Source organism: Hirundo rustica, chromosome 16 (assembly GCF_015227805.2).
Source record: "Hirundo rustica isolate bHirRus1 chromosome 16, bHirRus1.pri.v3, whole genome shotgun sequence".
Classification (NCBI taxonomy): Eukaryota; Metazoa; Chordata; class Aves; order Passeriformes; family Hirundinidae; genus Hirundo; species Hirundo rustica.
In genome coordinates, this window is record NC_053465.1 from 2,754,328 (window position 1) to 2,778,912 (window position 24,585).

At 49.7% G+C, this 24,585-nt stretch overlaps 1 protein-coding gene across 1 annotated transcript; it reads left to right on the top strand.

Moving 5' to 3' along the window:
• Positions 1-8,355: 8,355 nt before the first annotated feature.
• Positions 8,356-22,974, top strand: RBM38 (RNA binding motif protein 38). The gene is made up of 4 exons (XM_040079967.2): positions 8,356-8,700; positions 9,419-9,542; positions 10,160-10,214; positions 21,508-22,974. Exons 1-4 carry the CDS (start codon positions 8,533-8,535, stop codon positions 21,806-21,808), a joined length of 648 nt encoding a protein of 215 aa, XP_039935901.1. The 5' UTR covers positions 8,356-8,532; the 3' UTR covers positions 21,809-22,974.
• Positions 22,975-24,585: the final 1,611 nt, after the last annotated feature.

Genomic DNA, 24,585 nt, shown 5'->3' on the forward strand with positions numbered 1-24,585 from the left:
GACAGGGAATGCTTTCTGTCATCAATGTTTCTTAAATGCAGATTGTTGATTTGCTGGATCACACCAGGAGAGGGATAACGTTCAGTTCCTGGGAACACAATGAAATAAAACTCAAGTAACAGTTTTTCTTCAACCCTTCCCAAGGTACTTCCTCACAGCTGTGCCATTTCCCAGAAAGGTATAAGCTCAAGTATCCTTTTCTGACCCACTGCCAACTGGTTCAGTCACCTTCCTTTCCTTGCCTATAAAATGCAGCTCAGTACTGATCTACATCAAAGGGAGATCCATTTTGTTTAGATTATGCCACGATTATTGCACTCAGTAAAGGGCAGAGATAATGCAGGAGCTCAAACTATTCTCACATGACTAAACTGGAGTTCAAATACAATCTTTCCAGCCTTTTATTTCTTTGGAAGGACAGCTGTCTGCCATGCTCCTGCTGTAAGAGTGGGATTTATATGGAGTCAGGTATCACTTACTGACAGGTAATTGCTTTCTGCAGATACCTGACTCTTTTCCTTGGAGGTCTCCCTTTCCTAAGTAATGTTCATTCTTGGTCTGCAGCAGCAGAGTTGCAGACAGCAGGTGGTTGTTTAGGCATTAATGTTTAATTTATGGAGCAGCATCTATATAATTGTAAAGAAGAACATCCACATTGGTGGGACATTGTCAGACTCCAAACACGAGCCTGCAGCTTTTCAGAAACACTTTCACTGGGCTGAAACAGCTTTTCAAAAAACCACAGAAAGATGGCCAATGTCTGTTCAAAGAGAACAGCTTAGCAAAACCTTGTCATTGAACCCTTCTAGCTTTTGTTCAGCCATTGGCTGCGTGATGCAGTTGGAGTCATTCTGCAGTGCTGACCTGTGTCTGTCACAATGGCTGAGCTCATCCAGTTCATCATCTGAGCACCCTTCTTTGGTGGTCCTGCAAACAGCAGCAGGGAGAAGAGAGAGGCGATGATTAAACTCTCCAAACTGTTCTGAATGTGGCTTGGCCCAGGGTAACGTTCCCCACTAGTGACCTACTTGCTACTCAACAGGTCTCCTTAGGGACGGTGCTGTCACAGCCACACTTCTGGTAAGGAAACAGAAAAGTGGGGTTTTTTTTCTCCTTGTAGGCTGATGAAAATGTCCTTTGAGGTCAGACTGGCCCTGGCACCCCAGGGCTGGTAAAAGGAAAACCATACCCTAAGCAGCAGGATGGATTTCCTGATTCAGCACTGATCCATGCACTTCATTCACGAGCTTGCCTTCAAAATACGGATCAGCTGATCTGCCAGCCTTTGTGTCCTCCTGAGAATGCACGTAAAACCTTTTTACTGCCTTGCACCTTTCTCTGTGTGCTTCCCCGCTAACTAAAGGCATGGTGGGCACTAACTGGGCCGTGTGATTTAGCAGGAAGTGGCCTGCCTTTGTTTCCCTGTCATGTTCAGCTGATGTCATTGTCCTGTTGCAGTGTTGGGGACATCGTGTTGCTGGCAACTGCCTGCTGAGCTGTTGATGGCTTTTCCTCATCAGGAATCACTGCTCCAGCAGACTGGGTGTGGGTGTTGCACTGTCAGGAGCCAGAGGGCATCACCCAAGTGAGCTTTGACCCTTCCAGTCAGTGATTGTGCTGCCCTGCTGTGGCACCACTGTAACCGATTCACTTTGGACTTTCTGAGATCATGTAGAAGCTGTAATCATCCTGCCCAGATTTCAGTGCAGGTAACTCTGGTTTTCTTTTTAAATTCCTTTCCAGGCTCCGTGGATAAACCTTCTGTATCCAGTGCTGATACGTTGGTTTGTTGTCTTGACATTCCAATTGTGTTTATATCCTGTTCAGAGCCACTGCAACGAACCTTTGCTGCCTTGTGATTAAATAGAGTAGACATGGTAACTAAAACAAAACCTTTAAGGAAGGTTAACTGCCATGCTGATATTTTTTTTTTTTTTCTTTTTGTGTATGTTCTTCTTCACCTGGCCAGGTTCATTGTGGGCATTAAATACCTTCTAAAAGTCCCACAATTGGAAAAGTGATATCAGAGTAGGTGGATTATTTATCTCATTGGATGTGGTGTGACAGAAGATTCTGGGTTAGTGAGGACTAAAATACAGCACCCTGGAGAAAAGGACCATGAGGTTAAGGAGAGGATCCGTGGGTGAGGCCTGGGTGTGCTCACCTGTGGGAAGGGGGATAGAAGTTGGGTCTGCCCCAGTTCTGTGGATGTGTTCCAGCTCTGGAGTCACTTATCTTTTGCTGTTAGGAATATCTGTGGTGTCCATACAGCTGTGCTCTACATCCCAGAGTTAAACATCTTTTTTAATGTTCTTCTGTGCCCTGACTGTTCCCTGGTTGGAGTGGGTGGACAGTTCCTGCTCAGTTTGTGCTACCAGTGTCATGTGCACTCCCATGAAAAGGTCATGAGATGTGGCCCTGGCAGCTTTGGCAGAGATTGTTAGAAGCCTTCTGGCATTTTCTTTTTTTAAATCAGAAAATACCACTTTGTTTTAACATAACTCCCCAAATATTTTGAAAAAAAAAAATTAATGTTGTTTCAAAAGGCCTTACTTTTTCTGCTTCCTTCCTTCAAAGAATATAAAATGATTTCTGGTTAATTTTAAAATGTAGTTTTATGGTTTTAAAACTTCAAAAGTATGAAGTTACAATTAATATTTTCCCAAAGTACAACATAAAATTGAAATAGCAAAAATATTTGTTTAACTATTTTGAGATGTAGTTTGCATGTTTGACTCAAATGGAATGTTTTTTTCTAAAAAACTTCTTGAGGGAGGAAAACCCTTCTGATAATTAAATCCCAGCCTGAGAGCGATGGGACAGTATTTCTATTAAAGAGAGACAGAGTTTCTGTGCAGGAATTCAGGAAAGGAGCAGTATCTTTACTGGAGGTTGTGTTCAGCAGGTGATTACAAGTGGTTTCATCTCCTTATCCTTCTCTCCCCTCTCCCTGTGCCCTGCCTTGCAGATCTGGGGATACCTGAGCCACTTCCTGAAGAGACTCTCCCTCCATGACATCACCAAAGGCAAACTTGAAGAAATGGGCAGTATTTTGGCCTACATATTTAAAGTTCTGCTGAGATGCTGTCATAGCAGGAAAACGTTTTCTGGATCTGTCTGACAGCTTCTGTTCCCCAGTGCTGACTGCCAGTGGAGGAGTTGTGGTAGAAAAATCTGGAGAGAACCTTCTGTCCCAGAAACCACCATGAGTCGTTTGCTCTGTCCTGCTCCTTTTCTGCTTCTAACCCTTTATCATCCCTTTCCTTCTACGGAGTAAAGAAGAAACTAAGATCAGGTAGTGAAGGATTCCCTGGATTTGTTGCATAATTTAGTTGCAATATGAACATCTGCACTTTTCATTAGCCAGCCGCTAAGACAAAGGGGGATCATCCCCAAGGCCACAGGAAAGGCAGGGGTTACCACCGCTCTAGGCCAGGACATTACAATACTAATGATGACAAAACTATTTGGCAGAGGTGCCAACAGTGCCAGAAAACAAATCACCATCCTAATCAAGGGCCGTATTTTGATGGCTCAGAAAGCCAGCCCAGCTCCCTGCTGTCACACTGTGACAATCCCCAGCTGGCAGGCCCGGGCTGCATCCCCAGCCCTGTGTCATTCCAGCTCCCCTGAGTGCTTTGCCAGGGCTGGGGAGAGTCTGCACACACAGCCCCAGGAGCTGTACCTGGATAAACAGCGATCTGGAGATGGCAGAGGAGAAATTCCCCAACGGCAGAGTAAAAAAGCACCAAGAAATATAGGTGTGACCACTCGGGGTGGCTGCAGCACATCTTCACCACTGAAGGGACACCACCACAGGGTCCACTGAAGCATCTTCCCTTGCTGACCTTGTCCTTCCTGGTCCCAAAAAGGAGCTTCATCCTTCCCCTGACAGACATGGCTGGCACAAGGGCAAGTGGAAGGAGAAGATGTGCTCTGAGAAACTCCTGGGAAACGGTGATGGTGGCACAAAGAGCAAAGCACAAGGTCCCTGAATATGAGACATTCTCCCTGCTGGCAGTTGCAGAGGTATGAGCAATGTGATGGCACAGCCTTTTAGTTTCCTTGGCCATATTTTATGCCTTTATTTTCATCTGGACTTATACCCAAGCTTGCAGTGCACTTCCTGTGGTAAGATCCACCCAGCAGTTACAAGCTCTGCAATGTCTCCTCCAAGCCTCTTCTTTTTCAGGAATCTTGTTTGCAATTTCCATAATGGGGTTTGTCTTTTGTCATGGCACAGATATGCCATTTTCATTTTGTGAAGGGATATCAAATGGGAGGGCAGGACAGTTTGGGAAAGTAGAATTAGATTTTTAATGACATTTCCTTTAGCCACACTCCAACGTATGCTCGTGGTCCAGCAGAATTGAGTGAGGTGTCCCACTTGTTGTTCTCTCAGTCCCAGAGTTACAAATGTCATATCCATGGGGTTTTTTAATGCAGATTACTGGAACATTGAACCAGATCACTCTAGATGCCCACTAGAGCTGGTGGTCTGCGTGTGTGTAACCAGTGTAGCCAGCAAAAGGAAGCAGAGTTTACTCAGCATCCCCAGTTCTGGAATATTCAGAAGAAGAAATAGTCCTATTGGAAGATTCCTACAGAAACCAAAGCCAAAAAGCAGCTCTGATTGGGAACCTCCCCTGCTCAGCTGTTTTGTTACAAGTGGCCCAAAGAATTATTTTCATATTTCAATTCTTGTTGCAGCAGCAGCTCTGGGTTAAGCAATGGTTATGGTGTGCTCAGGGCACCAAACCAGAAAATCTGTGACAGGGAGCCCAGATGCAGAATTTCCTGCAATAACCTAAACCAAACGCCACTGACTGCAGCTCCCCTCAAGATCTCCCCGTTCACAGCCTCGCTGGTGGCCAGCATCCAGACTGAGCATTAGTAAAACCAACAAACCAAGCAGTTCCCACAGTGAGTCCCTTGCTCTCCAGTTAACTTATTTAACTGCGGAGCTTCTAAGGGGGATGTTTCATCTGCTGTTGTTGCAATAAGCGGGTATCCATGGCAAAACCCAAGGGCTCTGCCCTACAGCAATGAACTCTTGGCTAAGCAGCAGCAGGAACTGGAAAAGGTCAGAGCTCCACTGTAGTCCTGCTCCATTTTAAAAATAAAGCCCATCAGTTTGCTAAGAAACGAGGCAGGTTCTCCAATGGCTTGCAGATCAGACCTGGGGTGTCTCAAATCAATTTTCCCAAAGATGCTGGGGGAAGAAAGGAAAATGCTCAGACAAGTCTACAAGGAGAGCACCACAGAGCTCCACTGCCAAGGGAAGGACAAGAACAGAAGGGACTTTGGGGTTTTGCAGAGGCCAAAACAGGGAACATTTCCCCTGCTGCTCTTTCCCCACCTCTGTCCTGTTCTTGTGCCCCCAAAGGTGTAACTTCCTGCTATAATTTGGTTTTCATCCTTTAGGCAGGGACCATTTCTATATGGTTCTGTATCTGGATAGCCTTGCAGTGCCACCTTCTCTAGGATTTTCAGCGGAATCCAGCACATTGGTTTGGTGCTCTGCAGCTGTTCTGTTCCACCTCTTGGATAATGCTGCTGAAGTCCACCAGAAGGAGCCTTTGTGAATCAATTTTGCATAAGCCATGAGGAATGTATTAACATGTAAGTAAAAACCCAGTGAGTCCTCTTAACTGTGTTGAATCATCATAAAATTAATCTTCCCAATCTGAATGAGAATGGGATGCTCTGGATTTGCAATACAAATCATGTACATTAAGGATATGGATGGTTGTACACCCACTGCAAGAGATGACTTTTTCTCCCAGCCTCCTCATTGACTGACCTGTGTAGTTTTATTTCTTAATAACTACAAAGGCCTACATGCACCCCCACAATAGCTTATATCAGATCTGTGTTCTCCTTGCTTGCAGTCTGCCCTTAGATTTGTGCTAAGCAATGTCCTGCCTTCCCCAAGGCAGCTTTGTACTTCGAGATACGCCTGTCTTTGCAGGAGTTATCTTCGACCAGAGAAAGCTGAAATATATTCTTCTCTCCTCAGGTACTTGTTGCAGTAAAAGCACAGGGAGGTGTCAGCAAACTGGCTCTGCCAAGCTCCTGCAGCTTTGATCTGATGGCTGGATTTTATCTGTAGGTGTTTTGAGGAGGCCGAGTGCTTTTCACAAGAACGAGGCGGGAAAATATAAAAGCAAATTAATTGACTTCCATAAAGTTATCCTTGCTCACTTTCCCTTCCCTTTCCTGCCGCGTTTGTGGTAACAGCTCATTAGAGCCTGTGTCTGCAAGAGCTGCACCATGAGACAGGAGATTTCATTTCCCGTCCTGCTTTCCAGGATGTGGCAGAAGCGAAGCTGCCTCCCCCAGCCATGCCAGTGCTACCGGGGGGTTTGTGGTGCTCACCGAACGCAGGTTTAGCTTAACCCCTCTCTCATTCTGTTCTGCCTCTAAGAGAACTCCTGTTCCTGCCTCCAGGGAAGAAGAGGAGCCGGGATTTCCCCTTTGAGAGATGCGGGGCTCATGTTTGAAGAAGAGAAAAGCCTGTGCTCTTTTTCCCCCCCTGCCCAGCGTAAGCATCAAGAACAGAGATGCAGCCGGTCTCTTTGGAGAACTTTGCCAGCCCTGCCTGCCCTGCAGAGGAGCCGGAGCCTGGTTGGACGATTTGAGCCTTTGCCATCATTTGGAGCAGAATGAAGCTCTGTAAAAGGACACTGACTGAATGCCAACTGGGCTGTCATTAGCTCGGGCAGCCCAGGAAGCAGCTGATGTGCAGTTTGTGGTGGAAGTCATGCAGACAGAAGGGGTGACTCAGGGATGGAGAGGCCCCAGCCCCAAAGGTGTATTCCAGGCTTGCTGTTTGGATGCACCGGGGACAGCTGGTGGCTCTCCAAGACACGAAGGCTCCATGGACCATCCATTTGCAGAAGGCTGTCAATTTTTTCAGTGATGTTGGGTGCTGCTGGCCCAGCTCCATCTTTCTTCCACAGTAATCAAAGGAAATGTGCCCTAGTCTTGAAGTCTGGTGCTTCAGGACTGAAAAGCTTAATGGCTTTCCTTGGCTTTTTTTTTTTTTTTCCCCTCTCTTTTTTATGAAGCATAGGGTGTTTAAAACTATGGAAGCAGTGCAAGAAAAATATTAATGAATAACTATGGAGTGCAGACATTAATGCATTCCTTTCTTTTGAAATAATTGGCTTTTCTCTGTGGGGTCTGTAACAAAAAAAAAAAACTGTCTGCATAGACTGAACCTGCTGTATAGAAGCCAAAGTAGATGATGATTTAGAACTTCACTGGCTTTTTTAATTTTTTCCTAAAATGTTATCTCTCCATTTTTCACATTGCAAAAAATCTCTTTCTCTGAGAAATGATAAGCCTAAGGCACATGGGCAGTTCTGGAGATCCTGGGTGATGGAAAGTATGAATGAATAATGATTTTGGGGATCCTCTCCCACACCCCAAACTCCAACTGATGATGGAGAGGAGGAATTAAAGCACTGCAAGCATTCCACCATTGGAGTTCCCCAGTGGTGGGTTCTGAAGTACCAAGTAGCTTTTCAGCTTTTGTTTTCCTGCAGTTATGGACCAAGGGGTCCACGCAGCAAACGCGGGGCTGTGCTGCAGTAACAATTCTCCCAGGTTTGAATCGCAGGTCAGGGCAGAAACCTGCAGCTCAGGTCAGAGGCACTTCACAGCCTTATACTTCACAGCAGGAGCTGCCCCTCCTTTCATGGGACGAAATGCAAAAGGAGAAGGGTGGAGAGCCCCATTGCTGACTACCAATGGAAATGGGAATGGTGCATCCCTGTCCCCAGAGAGAGGCTGCACAGGTGCATAACCAGCTGCCCACTGGAGAAGCAGGAGCCTTAACACCCTGCTTAAGATAGCTCTGAACCTTTGTCCACCCCTTGCCCCCCTCCCCGGCTGTTCCTCCTCGGCGATCGCGTTCACCCCCGCCCCTTCCTCCCGCCGCGCCTCCGCCACCCCGCGTGCCTCGCAGGCCGCCAGCCGCCGCACGGCTTTGCCCGGGAGCCCGAGCCCGCCGGGCACCGATCCCTGCCCGTTGCGCCGGTTGTGCAATAGCGGCGGGCTGGGGGTGCGGGACGCGCTCCGCCCGGGCGGGATCTTTGGCGGGCTCGCTCCGGGGAGCGCTGCCCTCATCCCGCCCGGCCCCGCTGGCCGGGAGCCGCCGGGACTTGTAGTGCGTGCGGAGCCCGGCCGGAGGGGCAGCCCCCGGCGCCCGGGGAGTGCGGGGCGGGCCCGGGGACCCCCGGGCGGGGCCGGACTACGCGCCCCGAGCTCCCCTGCGCGGCGCGGCGGGGCGGGGCCGAGCGGCCCTACAAAGGCGGCGGCGGCGGCGGGGCGGCCGCTACTCACCGGCACCGGCGGGCGGGCGCGGGGCCGCGCTCCGGCTCCGGCTCCAGGCGCGGCCATGAGGCGGCTGTAGGGCCCCGGGACCCGCCGCCGCTCCGCTGCCTTCGGCCGCCGCGGGGTGGGGTGGGGGGGGGGCGCGGCTCTGCTCGGGGTGGATGCCGGCCGGGGCCGGCCGCTCCCGGCACCATGCACACCGTGCAGAAGGACACCACCTTCACCAAGATCTTCGTCGGGGGGCTGCCCTACCACACCACCGACTCCTCCCTCAGGAAGTACTTCGAGGTCTTCGGGGACATCGAGGAGGCGGTGGTGATCACGGACCGGCAGACCGGCAAATCCCGAGGATACGGCTTTGTAAGTGCCGCTCCGCCGCGGGACGGGCGCCGGCGCTGCCCCCGCTGCCCCCCGTGCGCCGGGGAAGGCGCTGCCGAGCTCCCGGTGTAGTGACAGACTCCCGGTGTAGTGACAGACTCCCGGTGTAGTGACAGTCTCCCGGTGTAGTGCCGAGCTCCCGGTGTAGTGACAGACTCCCGGTGTGGCCGGGCGGACTCCCCGGTGCCGGGTGCTGCGGAGCCGCCGCCCGTCCCGTCGCTGCCGCGGAGCTTGCGGGAACGAGGGGCTCGGTCAGGACAAAGGCTGGGCTGGGGGCCCGTTTGGAGCTCCCTCCGTGCTGGCCGAAGCCGTGCCGCTCGTCTCAGCACCTGTTGCCCCCTCCCGATGTCCGTGCGGGGCTCAGCGCGGTCCCCGCATCCCGGCCGCAGCTGCCCTGAACTCCTCTGCGCCGGGGGTTTGGGGAGGGGCTCCACCGGCGCCTTAAAAAAGGCACGGGAGGAGGTGGAAGGGCAGGGGAAAACAGCTGGCACCGGCCCAGCGGGGAAACCGGGCGCGGGGGGAGCGCCCGCTTTTCCAGCGAGTCCCAGCAGCCCTTCCCAGCTCGTCGTGCGAGCGGGGCTGCACGAAGGGAGTTCAGCTCCCGATTCAAAATAGAACAGTAAATAAACTCCGCTTAGTGCCTGTTGCTGGAGTGTTTACAAAGCGCTGTTGCTACAAACAAGGCTGTGCTCGATTCCAGGTGACCATGGCAGACCGAGCTGCTGCTGAAAGAGCCTGCAAAGACCCAAACCCCATCATTGACGGCAGGAAAGCAAATGTGAACCTGGCGTATTTGGGAGCAAAACCAAGGAGTATTCAAACTGGTGAGGCATCCAGGAGATCCCATCTCTCTGTATTAGAATAACTTGTAAGGCGAGGAAACAAGTTCCTCGGGCTGGAATCATCTGATCTGACGATGCACATGTATCTGTCCCCCATAGTTCTGATTGTTGGCTGAGGACGCTGCCTAGTCCAGTTACCTCTCTGCTGTATCTCCTTACTCAGCCCTGCTGCACTAATGTTACTCACCAAAGTTCATATAACCGTGTTAAAGCTGTTTTCTTCCACAGCTGATCTGTTTGCCCGTTAACCTCTTTGTTGCATGCGAATTAACAGTAAGATCCACTTTGTCATTTCTCCCTTTGGTTTAATGACCACAGTACACCAGTGTGTAAAATAAGGCTTTATACCCCATTGTCTGTTCAATAACAGCACGTTCACACTGGGCTTTCATCATGAATTCCCATCTGCTCCTCGTGCATATCACATATGCATGTTAAATTTAAATTCTTTCTAAATGGGGCTCTGAATTTGCTCACATGCATAGCAGTTCAAATGCAAAGACGTGTGGTGTAATACTGCCTGTGTGTTACGAGTTGAATGGTACAATGGATGCCATTCATTAATATTTCTTTTTTTTTCTGAACCTTTTTTTTTTCAGGTTTTACCATAGGTGTGCAGCAGCTACATCCAGCCTTCATTCAGAGACCCTTTGGGTAAGTGGAAATGTTTCCTAACGGTCTGTTCGAAATCAGATTCGCAAATCAACTTCCTCATTATTTAAAATGTGTGAAAAACCCTTCGTCGTCAAGAGTGGACAGTTTCAACAGCTGTTGTTAATGGTCAGAGCACTTTATTTCTGGTGGAGATTTCAGAAGTTTTGTGCATTTGTCAGCTTTAATGTAATTCCCAAAGATCCTTCTTTATCCTCAGTAAATCTTAGTCATAATAAACCCAGTGCATTGCTCGCTGCTTTGCCAACTTCAAGAATTCACAGGAATTCAAATAAATGGAAAATAGTTTCTCTATTATAGTACTTAAGGTGTCAAAACAATTAAGCAAATTCTGTTCTCATGTTTCTCAAATAAGATCCTCTGCTTCCTCTGTGCCGTTTCCCACGTAATAACTCTTAGGATATAGTTTTATCCTAGAAAACAAATTGCATTGGAAACAAAGTCTGTTACTTAATGAAAGTAACATTAGGTCAAAAATTGATTTTGGACAGATGTTATACAAGGCTTGAATAGTCTGCAAAAGTGGGCTTTTGTCTGCTGTTTTCAATAGCTTATACCATCCCTACTCGGTTAGAAAAGTCCTCTTTTTATACATCTAATAGGATCTGGCAGCTGCTCGGCAAAAGACAAGTGTGCTTCACGAGAACAATAGTGACTGTCATACTGCCCTCATTTAACTGTTTAATGATTGATGCAGCTCTTTTTTTGCACCATTTCAGAAAGTGAATATTGATAAGGTTTTTTATTACTATTTTCTAAGAGCATTAAGAAAGTAGGTGCATTTTTTAAAGCTTTTGAGCACTGCCCTGGTGTGGTTTTTGTGTGACTCTAATATAAATAGATGGGATTTTGGCCTTTGTCAACAGCAATACTTCATCCCTTCCCTGCTCTCCACTCATTTTTTGGGGGGTTTGTTTTGTTTCTTTTTTTTTTGTTTCTTTTTTTTTTTTAAGGAAAAAAACCCTTCTAACAATAAAACTTTCGTTCCTCTGCCCTTATGGCCGCAGTTGCCAACTGCCTGGATAACCTCATTCCGATGAGTTTATGGATGTTAGAGGCTGTGTTGCCACAATAGTGCACACCCGGTGTACGTGTGCTGTGTATGGTTCAAACACGCCGCTTTTCTCCAGCGGTTATGGCTCTGCTGGAAAGCCTGGAGGAACATCTGCCATAAATGAAGAGTCTCCCCTTTTTTAGGGCAAGAACCACATTAGCTTGCATAGACCCAATGCTGCTTTTTTAATAGCTCTCCTTGGAGGGGAGCTGCAAGAGCTTTCACAGCCCCCAAAGCGGCAGCAGCACCTTTGAGATGCAGAACCCAGAGACTTCTGCATGGGAGTGCAGGAGAGAGGTTGCCAATAAAAGCAGCCTCTGGCAAGTCCTGCCACGCATGGGAACAGAGGAGAGCAAAATGGTGAAGCCCGTTAGAACTCCTCTTGTTGGCAGGAGCACCTTGCAGATTATCTGCAGTTTTCTGGGTGCCCTTCCTACCCTGCAGCCGCAGCTCTTGAAAACATTTTTTTTTTTTCCCAACAGTTTGCTTTTGGTTTCACATCCAGAGGAGTGTGGGATCGACTGATTACACGTTCCTTGTGATGTAGACAGTTCCTGTTGCAGTTCTTCAGCATTGGTTTCATCATTAAGCCAGCAGAGCTGCAGTTAGCACATACAGTGGAGAACATTATAAATTATTTATCAGTTGCCAAGAGACAGGAACCAGGAGAATGGAGGGCTGGAGGCAGGGGATTATATATCATTATTTGCAAGCATCAGTAAACAAGAATTTCATTGAATGCAGGCATTGCTGCAGCGGAATCACTGGAAATGTGGGTTTTAGAGAATGTGTTTACCTGAGCACCACGTCTACCTGAGCACCACAACTGGAGCTGCTCTGTGGCTTCTGAGCAGAGCCTCAGGTGCTCAGACGAGCAGCAGAGCTCAGCTGCCAGCTCCCTCTTTGTCTCTTCATAAGACCAACAAAATTAAGAGCCTGCCAGGCTCCACTCTTGCATTCCTTTGAACCCACAGTTTCCTTGGCCCTCAGTGGGATATGAGAGCAGATGAGGAGTTTATCAGGGTCTGTCACTGTCACTGATGTCTGTCTGCACCACGCCAAGTGGATCCTGACCTTTCCCAAAGGAAGCTCAGTGGCTCGGCTGCTTTGCCCCTGCTGTGAGATGTTGCCTGGCTCTCCCTCCTGCAGTTCCTGTCTCTGCAAAGTGTTTGTGCCCAGGGGTTGGCATTGTGGTTTCCAAAAGACGATTGTCACGGGGCGCAGGGTGTTTGGTGAGCGAGCTGGGCCTGGCAGGGCAGGAATGAATGAACAACCGTTAACTCCTGGGCAGTTAACGAAGAGAGAGCAGCCGGTCGTGTCCCAGCTCTCAAGCCACAAAACGCAGGTTCTGGTGAAACCTGAAATGAATGGAAACTATGAAAATTACCCAAACACCAGAGAGGATTATTTATAAACTGAAGGCTTCCCCCCACCCCCCCCCCCCAGCCCCAGACACCTAAATGCAGCTGTAAATATTGCCAGGGCTATGCGGAACAGAAAGAGAAACCACGAGGAGCCTCTCTCCTTCCTCCTGCTGTCCTGGCAGGGGAGGCACTTGCACAGCAGACAGCATGGGGTCAGTAGTAAATCCTGTTTGGAAAAGAAGTTTCTGGCTTGTTGTAACCAGAGATCTTAACAGTAATGCAAGGCAAAGGACGTGTGTGTGTCGGGGTGACTTGGAGATCCGGCTGCTGAGTTTAGGGAAGCAGCATTGGGCCTGGGGCTCAGCCTGGAGCTTGCAGACTGTGCTATGCTTGGAGGCACCTGGCAGTGCCAGTGTGTCCCTGCGGCTTCCCTACCTCATGTGATCAGCTGATGTGGCAGAGCTGCTCAGTCCCACCTTGTGGTTCCCTCCTCTGGGACTCTGGTGCTGCAGGCAGGTTTGAGTCTGTGCAGGGAACGGGGATTCCTTGGTTCTCCTCTTTGCTTGCTGCTCTGGACACGGGCAGCATATGGCAGATGCATTCCTGTGGCTGTGCCTCAGCGGAGGAGCTATCTGTGTGGGAGATCTACCAGTGACTAAGTGACTGGAGCTCTTGCAAACATAAAGCTGTCTCTTGTGGCAGGATCCAGCTCTTTCCATTGCTGCACGTTGGATGTCGTTGCTCCAGAGACCCCATCCATGTGTAGTTACTTGTTTTGGTGGCCCACATTTGCTCTCCGGCAACGTCAGAAAGAGTTAAATCTCTTTGAGTTTAAAATTTCATGCGTTGATGCTGCTGCAGTTAGGAAGTGAAGAAAGTCTCTCTTTGTGTCAGCCCAGCCTCCCTCGCAGCTGTTTATCCTTAAAATTTCTCTATTGGGTTAAAAATAAAAGGCAACAAACTTTCATCTTTTCTGTGGTTATGCTTATGAAAGGGCACGTGCTGTGCCCAGCCTCTGTCAGCTGGCATCCCCCTGCCCCACCTTCCCACTGCCCACTCTCCCGGAGCTGGAGGCTGCAGGATCCCATCCCGCCCTGCCAGGCTCGTGTGGATGGAGCACCCAGCACCTGGTGTTACCCTGTGCCAGGAACATGAAAGCCTGGGGGGGAAAGGGGGCATTCCCTAAGAAATGTCCAAATCCATTTTCCAAACGGCTTCAGCTGCTGGTTCTCATGCGTGGTGACTGCTGTTCAGACCAGATGCTTGCCAGTTGGAGAGAAATCCCTTTCTTATTCTTTTATTATTTTGTGTTTTTTAAGCATAGACATGTATTTATAAGCAGATCGGACTGCTTTGAGAATTTTCTTGAACATCTACTTCAAGATGGCAAATGCTGGTGTCAGACCCAAGGGTTTGGTGTGCCTGTTTTTGGGTTTGGGGCACAGTTTGCTCATGTTCTGCCTGTAAAACAGTACAAAAGCGTGGTCTGATAGAGTGACCTCACACTTGGCTGTGTGAATGATGTGCTGAGCTCAGACCTGTTGCGAGGAGAGGCTCTGGGTGAAGGATCTGAGCCATTCCTGGGCAGTCAGGAATGCCAGGCCTGTGTGTGATGGAGAGACAGCCTGAGCTGGCTCTAGCTTTGTCTTTACAGCACGTGGCTTGAGCGGTGCCATCTTCTGTGTGTGATTCCATTGCCTCTGGTGGATTTCCTCTTTATCCTCCCCTGGATAAGAGCAGCCTCCTCAGCCGCAGAGACCTGAGTCCTTTCCTGTTGGTACAGGAGCTGGGGCATGGCAGATCCCAAATTCACCTGTGTTTGGCTGGTGCCGCAGAGTCCCAATGTGGCAGATTGATGCACACGTCTGAATTTCCAGAGCAGCCCAGCTTGTGCTTGATCTCATGTTTCCTTTGAGCAGCTGTTGGTATATGGGCCCCAACTCGTAGTATTAAGCACATGCCCAGTAATTTGAATGATGAATGCAGCCCTGGGCATCCTGCCCCGGCGCTGAGGGCACCAGCCAGGGAACCAGACAGTTGTTGTGCTGATAATTTGGTAGCAAGGACACCGGGTCATTTCTAAATACAACTTTTATGAAGAACTTGTTCCCCACGGATGGGAGCAAACTACATACCAGAGCTAAATATACTCCATGATCACAAAAGATGAAAAGTCCTGGACCTCGCAGTTAAGACTCAGTCTCCTGTTTCTCAGTCTCCAAGTGCTGTAAACAGGGTTGTGCTGTCCCCTGCAACTTCCCTGTCACCAGCTTTGAGCATTTCAGCTCTCCTGTGTCAGAGTTGAGCTGCTCTGGCCAAAGCAGCAGAGGCTGGGAAAGCCACGCTGGATCCAGGCATCCCCCGTGATTCCAGCTTGCAGGAAGGTGTGGAGGGATTAGATTGAGATATCTTAAATGTTCTACTACCACAAAGTTAACAGCTGGTAGCAGGGATCACAAGCTCTTAAAATGGGATTTCTTTCTTGACTGAGAAATTAACTTAATTACTTGTTTTATCAAAAAGAGGTATTTCATTGCTCCTTCCGTAGCTGAAGCATTCTACTTCAAAATGCTTCATCTCTGCAAAAAGGAGTTTTGATAATTCACATGAGTGGATGGTTTTAATTAAAGGTCAGAGGAAGGGATCATGTGTAAAGAAAGACTGTTAAAAATGGAAGCAGTTGAAAGGAGTCACTAATGTGTACTATTCCAAAACTTGTCAGGTACTTCAGAAGACTTTAGAGATGTATCTGCCATTGATTTTCTCTAAATTGCAGAAGAGAATTGGAGAGCTCAGTCAAAGGCAGAATTCTGGGGTGTACTGGATTAATCTGTTGGAGACCCTGGTTTTCCCTACCATGCTACCAGGTTCCTCACAAGGATGTTGAAGGACTCGGGTTCCTGTCATGCACTGGTGTGAAACAGGCCCTGTTTTTTCTGTCAGTTAAATTCTGGTTTGGCTGTGCTGATAACTGGAAAGGGGAGGGGTTTTTCCTTCTCTGGAGAGCTGACTAGTTGCGGATAAACTTCCATGTGGCTTTTTCCTTGGTGCCAGATGGCTCTTGTTTCAGGCAGATGTTATCTCCTGCTACCTGAGTGTTTTTCAGCCTGCTTCTCTCCAAAACTATTTTTATTCTGGCCCAGCATGCCTTTGTTTGGGATCATAGGGTTTTTTTTTTCCTTCTTCCTTTGGGTGTGGGGGAAGCGAGATGCAGAGGATAAAGCTATTGAGCCAGGCTGTAACTCATGGTGGAGCTCAGCATGATGATCTCAGACTCTTGGTTGAGCTGAGAAAAAGGATTAGATCTTTGTGAGATGTACTCCCATCTTTGGTTCTGCAGCCTTTTTTTTTTTTTTTTTTTTTTTTTTCCTTCTTTCTGTTTTTTTTCTCACTGACTGCAGTCTGGGACAGTTTGTTGTGGCACATCATGCCTTGGTGATTGGCGTGGTGACATCTGCTCCCAGCAGGGAAGCAGGGAACTCAGTCCTGTACCTATTTGCACAGGCTGCTGTGTAAATCTTCTCAGAGGGACAGGGGACGATGAGGAGAAGACAGAGAGGCAAATTACTTACAAGAAGAGCAAAAATTGTGTTGATTGCTTTGCTATTTTGTGTTTGTGTCGTATTGCAGCAGGTGATGATAAATCCCCTGGAGCTACAGAGTTCATCCTTGTGTGACTTTGAGCTGGCTGGGATAGCTGGCTGATGAGGCAGAAGCTGTTGACATTTCAGTGCACGTTTAAATCAGCTTTAGCAGGGACATTTCAGGAGTTGGAGGTTTTGTCATGTTGTGGTTGAAGCCCGGCCCTGTCAGTGAATGATGAGGGATCGTGGGGTGATCAGGGCACAACCAATGTCCTGATCTGCACCCAAGTGTTAGTGGCTAAACTGTGATCCTCCCGTGGAGTGAGAGTCCTGCTGGGTAGGCAGGAGCCCCCAGCCATCCTCCAGCCTCCTCCTCCTGTCTGGACTGAGAACAGCACCTGAATTTCTCACATTTCCACAGCCTGTCATCGTGGCTGGGGCCCGTATGATACCTGTGGCCAACCCTGCCTGCACTCCACACACGTTTACTGAGTGTCTCCTCGAGGTGAGTGCTTGCTGGCTTGGGAGTGTCCCTCAGGAACGATTCCTTGGAGTGTGAATTACACCACGATGTGTGCCTGCATCTCCAGCTCTGCCATGGTGCCGTGGCACTGCCAGTGCAAGTGCAGGCTGTGCTTCTCAGAGCAGCTTTAAACTCAGGAGCCTGTTTCAAAAATCCACCTTTGGATCTGCCGTGCAGGCAGTGGCTGGAGGTGCCACAACACCAGGGGCTGTGCTCAGCTGGTTCTGCTGCACCCCCGGCACCTCCTGCCATCACGTGCTGTGGCGGTGTGGGTGTCCCTGTGGCAGCCAATGGGTCAGCACTAGTGGAAATGGAGGCCAAATTCCTGGGGTCAAATGCCAGAATTTGTGCCTTCACTGGCAGACACAAAGGGCTCTGTTTCTTTTATTCTTCAAGGAATAAAAAGGCTGGTCGTGGTGGTGGCGTTTGTGTGCTGATCTCTGTGAGGCTGCCAAGAGCCCTGTGCCCCTCCTTGTTTCCCAAATGCTTGTGTGATGCCGTGTCCCTCCTGACAGAGGGGTGCAGCTGTCTCCACCTTTTCAGAACTGACAAAACCAGCTCCCAGCAGGGCTGGCAGAGAACGAGGGGCGCAGGAACTCCCACCTTGTGCGGCTTGCAGGAGCAGCTTGCGGGAACAGCACGTGGCTCATGTGTAGGAAGTCCTGCAGGATGGCAGAGAGCTGAGAAGGTGCAGCTAAAGCACATTTTAGGTGTAAATCTGATACAAAATAGTCAAATATATGAAGTGTCTCTGAGATGAGCTCTGCTGGGAGAGCTTGTTCCTCTTCCTCAGTGTTTGGGGAGAGGTGTGGGACACGTTTCCTCCTGACTTGTCCCTTTTTCCTGGCTGCCCCCCGGCCAGCCCTGCCCTGCTGCTGTGGTGGCGAGACTGTGTGAGGGCAGGTTTTGAAAGGGACTTTTTCATCTGCCTGGAGCCACGGGTGCCTCCCCTGACGTGTTTGAACATCTCCAGCCAGGCCTGCACCAAAGCGGGGCCCCTTTTGTCCTGTCCCCCAGCCAAAGCAGGACAGAGCCCGTGTCCCTCTGCCAGTGGCTCTGGAACCATCTCTTTTGTTCTGGTTCAATTCGGGCTGCCGGGGCAGTGGTGCCACGTGGTCAGGAGCGTGGGCTGGCACCACGAGGGCCCTGCCAAGTCCCTGCTGTCCCTCCTGCTGTCCCTCCTGTGCCACTGCTGCCTCTGGGCTTAGGTTTGACCATGCTCCTTGTGTTGGGTGGCCTTTGCCCGTGGGTCGTTGTCGTGCCAGCAGCCTCTCGTCCGTCTGCTGTTCACGGGGTGATTTTGGTGTGTGGTGGCCACGGCTGATCACTTGGTTGATGTTTTATAATCACACTCTGCGTGTTTCTGATGAAGTTCTCTTCTGGCTGGCAGGGCCCGTCGTGGGGGATGGAGGAAAACTGCAGGGAGGGAGGAAGGGAAAGGCATCTTAAAACACAGATGTGACTCATCCTGTAGAAATTCAGATTAGAGTTTGCTGAGTTCTAGAAAGAGAACTCCAAAACAGCTTGCTTTTTTTTTTTTTTAATTTATCTTTTGAAAGTTCCTCTTCAGAAATAATGGAAGAGGGGAAATATTTTAAGATTTTCAGTGGATGCTAAATGCAGCCAGCAGAGAACTTCATCCTACTGCACTGGTTTGTTTTGTTTGTAGCTGCAAGTCATCAAAATGACCTTACTTTGGGTTGTGTGTTTTGTTTTGATTGAAGAATTGCCATCTGTCCACCTAATTCAGAAGACCAACCTGCATAATATCTTGACTGAAATTTCTAGCTGAATTACTGAAATCCTACAGACCAAAAGAGCCTTCCTTTTTAAATTTACATTCCCTTTGGAAGCTGATCCTGGAGTTGCTGAGTGGGATTTTTAGTGCTGTACCATATATTGTGAGTGATGTGTGCTTGTGTATGCCCTGGGCTGGTGGGATGGATTTCTGGAAGTACAGGAGTACTTTCTGCCTTCCAAGCTAATGGTGCTTTTTATTCCAAGCAGCACTGAGAAGCTGGAATTCTTCCTTGCTGAAGGAAGGGTGTAGTGCAGGGTGTTGCAGATTTGCTGTCTCTGAGCCCACCATGGAGCTGCGATGGAGGGGCTCCATGCAGGAAAGCAAAGCCAACGGTGCGGAGTTTCCTGGGATGAGCTGGGAATTTCCACTCACATGATGGCACCACGTCCCCCACATGGGCTGTGCCAGCTCTGGGGAGCAGTTTGGTGGCAGCAGGGGACATGGAGGAGCTGCTCAGACAGGGTGCTGCTCAGGCTGGATTGCCAGGAGTCTCTCGAGCTGCCCTGGTCATTTGGAGAGTGCAGGTGGAATGCCTGTGGGCAGGAAAAGTGCAGGCCCCTCCTCTGCTCCTGCCACCGGCCGGGTTTTAGTGCATTGTGCATTTTTTGTTGCATGTGTGGAGTGGTTTTAACTTTGTTGGGCCCTGGAGTACCAGGAAGCCTGGTGGCAGGCTGTGACATGCAGGGAGAAGTCAGGAGCAGCCAGAGCATCCATCCCCCGTCTGGGATGCAGGATGCTGGCTGAGCTGCTGATCTGCCAGGGCAGTAAGCGTGGACAGAGCCTGCTCATGTCCTGCCCAAGGGCCAGTGCCTGGGGGTGCCTCTGCAGAGCCTTTTCCCAGACCCTGGCAGGCCCAGAGAGCAGCACTGCACCTCGGAGTTATTTAAAACAGAATGAAAGAGAGAATCCCCCAGTGACAGGCGTGGGGAACATCTGGGTGGGACCCAGCTCTGCTCCTCCAAGAGGTGGCTGCCGCTGCCTGGTGTGAGTGTGTGACATGAAGTGCCCTTGGGCTGAGCTGGTGCCTAAGCTCCAGCTCTGATTCAGCTGTGCTGGCCTCAGTTTAGATCAGAGCTGAACAAAAAGGGATTCAATGGATTTCTGCTGCCTCATCTCATTCTTGTTACGCACAGGGTGATGCTGGGTATGGTGTGTTTCTGGACTGAAGGACTGGGAGGTCCCTCTCGCTGTCCAGGCGTGTCTGGTGGCCTCAGAAGAAGGTCTTGCACTGAATCAAAGGTTGAGGTGCTGCTCACCATCATCCATCCTCCCTGGGCATATGGAAGCACCTTGATTTCGGAGGCAGTCTTGCTGTGTGGGGAGAGGAGAGCAATCATTCTCTTGTCATGCAGATTGTCTCAAGCAAAAACAAACTGCATATGGGAGTGGGAAAAGGAGAGAAAGCTGGGTTCAGATGAGCCCTTGTTTGTGAGAAGCCTTTCTCCTGCCTGAAGAGGAGATTAAACCATCCAGTGCTGGTTGTAAAGCAAGTGGGAACAGCCCTGTAAGTGCTGGGTGGGAGGGACAGCCCCAGGTGGACCCCAGCACGCTGCAGGTGGTGGCTGAGATTTAGGATGCTCAAGGTGGAATGAGGGTAGCCATGTACAGCCCTGTGCCTTGTGAAGAGCCTGTGGGAGGCTTTTGAAAATGTGTTTGAAAATGTGCTGTCACACACATCCACACAAAAATCCCCAAAATATTTGAATCTGCATAATCTCTCTGCGGTTTTGCCTTGGGCTTTTTTTTTTTTTTTTTTTTTTAATTGGACAGAATGAGTTGGGTTTGGAGACAGTGTGGAACAAGCTTTCAGGGGATGCCTTTGCTTCATTCTGTGGCCTTAGGTGGTTCAGCAAGCAGTGGCCAAAAGAACCTTCTCCCCAGGGTGTCCTTTTTGGTGTCGCCCTGCCACACTCTTCAAGCCACATGCAATTCCCTATTTTTGCCTGGCCCCTGGCAGTTTGTGTGGGTGTACCTAAACCTTGAGGTTTGCACAGTTTTTGCCCTTGTTTGAGACCTGACTTGCTGTGGGCCCTTTGGAAAATACAGCCCTTTCATTTTGGTGCTTCCCTCCCCCTTTTCTCCTCATTAACAGTTTCTAGCAAATTAGTAGGCACTCCTGCATTAATCACCTCCAGGATCTTTCCATCTATGGACTTTAATTGACTGTGACATTGTTAAGTTCCTCTCAGCAGCACAGCTACCTCAGGGCAGGGGCAAGCCTGGGAGAAGCAGCACTTTTGGACCCTCACGGAAAGGGCAGCGGAGATGCCAGGGGCAGATGTGACAGCTCATGGACACAGGAGTGTCACTGCCCTGCCAGCCACTGGGGAGGGTTACTGGGGGGAAGAATTAATACCTTGTGTTTTGCAACAAACACCCTGTAGCATTCCCTAAACATCCAGTGTTGTGGAAACATGGTGTAAGTGTGTAGTAACTGATAACACCCGGCAGGCTGGAGCTTCTGGGGCTGTGGTCATTCCTGGTGGGACAGGTGGAGAGTGACACGTTGTCCCTGGTGCCAGGAGGTGCCCCACGGGGCCTGTGGGTCCTCAGGACCCTCCACACAAGTTTGGGTGGAGAATATAGGAGGCAGAAAGGTTGGCAGGGGCAGGCAGGGTGTGTGGGGGCCGAGGAAATGAGGTGAGCCAGGGGCTGTGTCACGGCCTTGCAGGGATGAGGACCAGCAGCCTGTGGCAGATGGAAGCCATGGGGACCAGGCTGTGTGTATTAGTAGCAGCCCATGCTTCACCTTGCACTTCTCCCACCCTCAGGTCTAGGAGCGTTTGCTTTCCATCCCCACCCCTGGGGAGCACCCCTCGCTCGAGGGCAGCACTGCTGGGCAGCACCACTTCCATGGCTGATGCACGTGAATTCGGGAGGGAGAAGAGGGGCTGTGCAGCCCTGGGGGACCCCAGCCCCTCGCTGACTTCTCTCCCTTTGCCTCCACAGACTCACGCCTCACTATGTTTACCCCCAAGCCATCATCCAGCCCAGCGTGGTGATCCCTACCCCCGTGCAGTCCATCACGTCTCCCTACATCGACTACACCGCCGCCAGCCAAGCCTATTCCCAGTACACCACAGCTGCCTACGACCAGTACCCCTACGCTGCCTCCCCCGCCGCCGGCTTCGTGGGATACGGCTACACGGGCACGGTGCAGCCGCCCATCACCGCCAGCAACCCCGCGGCGCCCGCCACCGCCTTCGTGCAGTACCAGCCGCAGCAGCTGCAGCCCGACCGCATGCAGTGAGGGCTTCCCCGGACAATCTCTCACCGCCAGCAAGGATACGACTAGGACAGCGAAACGACAGAAAAAAAAAAAACAAAAAACAATAAAAAGAAACAAAGCAAACAAAAAAAAAAAAATCACCCCCGTCCCTTTATCCCTCCTTACGTAGGTGCATATCGATACCTAAGCTATTTATAGTGTTGAGGGCGAACCCAAATCCTCGCGGTCTGATTGCGCTTATGAAAGTGGACTTCTGGTAAGTTGTTGGGGTTTTTTTTTTTTCCTCCCCTCCCTTTTTTTTTTTTTTTTATTTTATTTCAACCTGGACAGATACTGTCTTGAAGATGTTCTAAGAGCGGCTGAAATGTTTCACAGGAAAACTACAGATTCTTGCACACATCGCGGTCTGCTTCCATCACCCGTGGTCTTCTTTCTGCCCCCCACTCCTTCCTTCCTCATCCAGCCTACAATCCTCTTATTTACTGGTGAGGTACAGAGGTACTCGGAGAACATGGAAAAAAAAGCAATCTTATTTTTTTTGGTTGTACAAAAACTTTGTAATACTCAGAGATGCCTTACAGGAAAAAAAAAAAAAAAAAAGCAAAAGAAAAACTATTTTTTAATATTTATTGCGATTTTATTCGCATGAGCTGTGAATTGCAGACAGAAGAATAGTAGTAAGTATCTGCCTTGTTTAATTCTCATTTTACTAAATTATTGTATGTAGGTAAAAGTTCTTAAGTAATTGCTGAATCACTTCAACATGCAAAAGGGAATATTGGCTTGAAGGAGAGCGGAATATTCCTTTAGTCAACGCACTGTACTATTTTCTTATTGTAATTGTTACTCTGTTAAGATTATCTCAAATTTAGGTATATTTTTAAATGCAAAAAACCAACCAAGAATACTGAACACTTTGTCTACTTTGGTAGATCTTTTGTTACAATGCTGCAACCTATGGAGACATTTACAGTATTTATGTAAAAGAGATCTGGGGCTGTTGGCCAGCAAGGTTTAGGAGAATATCATGAGTGGAGCGATAGAGAAAAAGGTGTTATGTCACTGAACAAATGGGTAAATGTAACCTTTTTATGCCTGTAATCCAACAGCCAAATAAAGGAAGAGAGCAGGCGATGTAAGTGCATTTCTACAAAGACAGCAATAAACTATTTTAACTTTTAAAATTACTCAGTGCTGTATGGTACCATGTTTGCTTGGCTGCAGTGCCTTAGGGAGTATTTCCCAGCCCACCAGGTCTGGCCATACTGGGCTTCACCCTCCAGTGTGCCGGGGTGGGACACAGGAGCGTGTCCTGCTCTGGTCCTGGCAGGCATCAGGTGATGTCTCCATCCTGCAGGGATGCATGTGCTGCCCTTGCTCTGCATGTCCCAGGGCACCTCAGGGCTTCTGAGCTCACAGAACCCTGTGGGCTGGTACCAGGTGCTTCCTCACACCGTGTGGAGCAGAGGGTGGGAAGTGTTGCCAGCCCGGTGCAGCTCCAGTGGCAGTAGGGGCACATGGGATCTCACATCCCAGAGATTTCGAGCCATCGCTTCCCTTCTGTTATTTGCTTAAAATATTGTTGGGGGTTATTTTTCTAAAATTTAATATCTCTGAAAGAGAGTGGTCTGCCAGAGCCCTGTCCTGGTTAAGGGGATTTGCTGAGGGTTATCTCAGATCCAGCAGAACCAGGCAGGTGCCAGCAGCAGAGACACTCTCACCCTTGAGCCTCATTCGCTGCTCTGGCGCTGCACTTGACTTCCCACAACCAACTTGCTTTGGTGTTCGGGTTTTGACAATTACAAACTTCAAGAATCAGTCTGTAAAAGTAAATAAAATTACTCTGTTTGATCATGCCAATTATCTGGTTCATCTCCATAAAGGTCACGGCGGGCCTGGTGCCAGGAAGGGCCGCATTTTTGGCACCAACATCTGCTGCTGGTTCAGGTGGCGATGCCTAAAGCCATCCTGGGGGAAGAGGATGCCGTGGGATGAAAGCAGAGGCAGTTCAGCACTTTGGTGCCCTGGGGAATTTAAATGCCCACGGTGGGCATGTCTAATGTCATCAGTGGCCCTCAGAGTAAACAGCCCATCTCGATGAATGGAAACAACTCGCTCCTGCCTTGCTTGTGTTGCGTGAGAATGCAGATCCTGGTGGGGCTCTGTTCATCCTGCCCGGGGTTTTGCTTACAACCATGTGGGTGACATTTATTTCCTTTTTAAGTAATTGCTTTCTGGATACGCTGTGGGGCTGCCAAAGGAGTGAGAGCCGAGCGCCGCATCCAGCGCGGCCTGGCCCGGGCCCTGCCTTTGAAGTGCTATCGGGGCTGGAGATTATTCAGCAATTCTTCTTCCTCCCTGTCAGGAGTCCTCTGAGGAGAAGGGAGGGGGGGATTTTTGGATGGGGGAGCTGCTGGAGAGCCCTTGTCCCCAGCCCAGCAGCACTGAGGTGCCCGTGCCCAGGCAGTGGGGCCTGGCACTGCCGAACTGGGCTTTTGTCTTCGCTGGGGACCCGCGTCTCCCCCGCTCAATGGGGACAACAAGGCTGCTGAAAATCGGTTTGTTGCTGAAAAAACCCCATGTGTGCAGCGTGCTCTGAAGTGAGAAGAGTGATGATTTTCCATTTAGCTGCCTGATTTCCTGAAAGGTGGCCAAACCGCCAGGAAGCGAGGGCGCAGGCGGCGCTCCCAGCACCCGGCGCTGCCGAGTGCCATTCCTGGATCCCGCTCGGTTTTGCTCCGGGCTCATTTCGAGAAGCAGCCACATCAAAACAACAGCACAACCTGCCGCCTTCCTGC

Bases quoted from the DNA above. Each gene is read 5' to 3' on its own strand.
- RBM38 (XM_040079967.2), top strand. From the start codon at position 8,533: ATGCACACCGTGCAGAAGGACACCACCTTCACCAAGATCTTCGTCGGG. The intron at 9,543-10,159 runs GTGAGGCATCCA...TTTTTTTTTCAG, and splicing joins ACCAAGGAGTATTCAAACTG to GTTTTACCATAGGTGTGCAG. The intron at 10,215-21,507 runs GTAAGTGGAAAT...TTGCCTCCACAG, and splicing joins TTCATTCAGAGACCCTTTGG to ACTCACGCCTCACTATGTTT.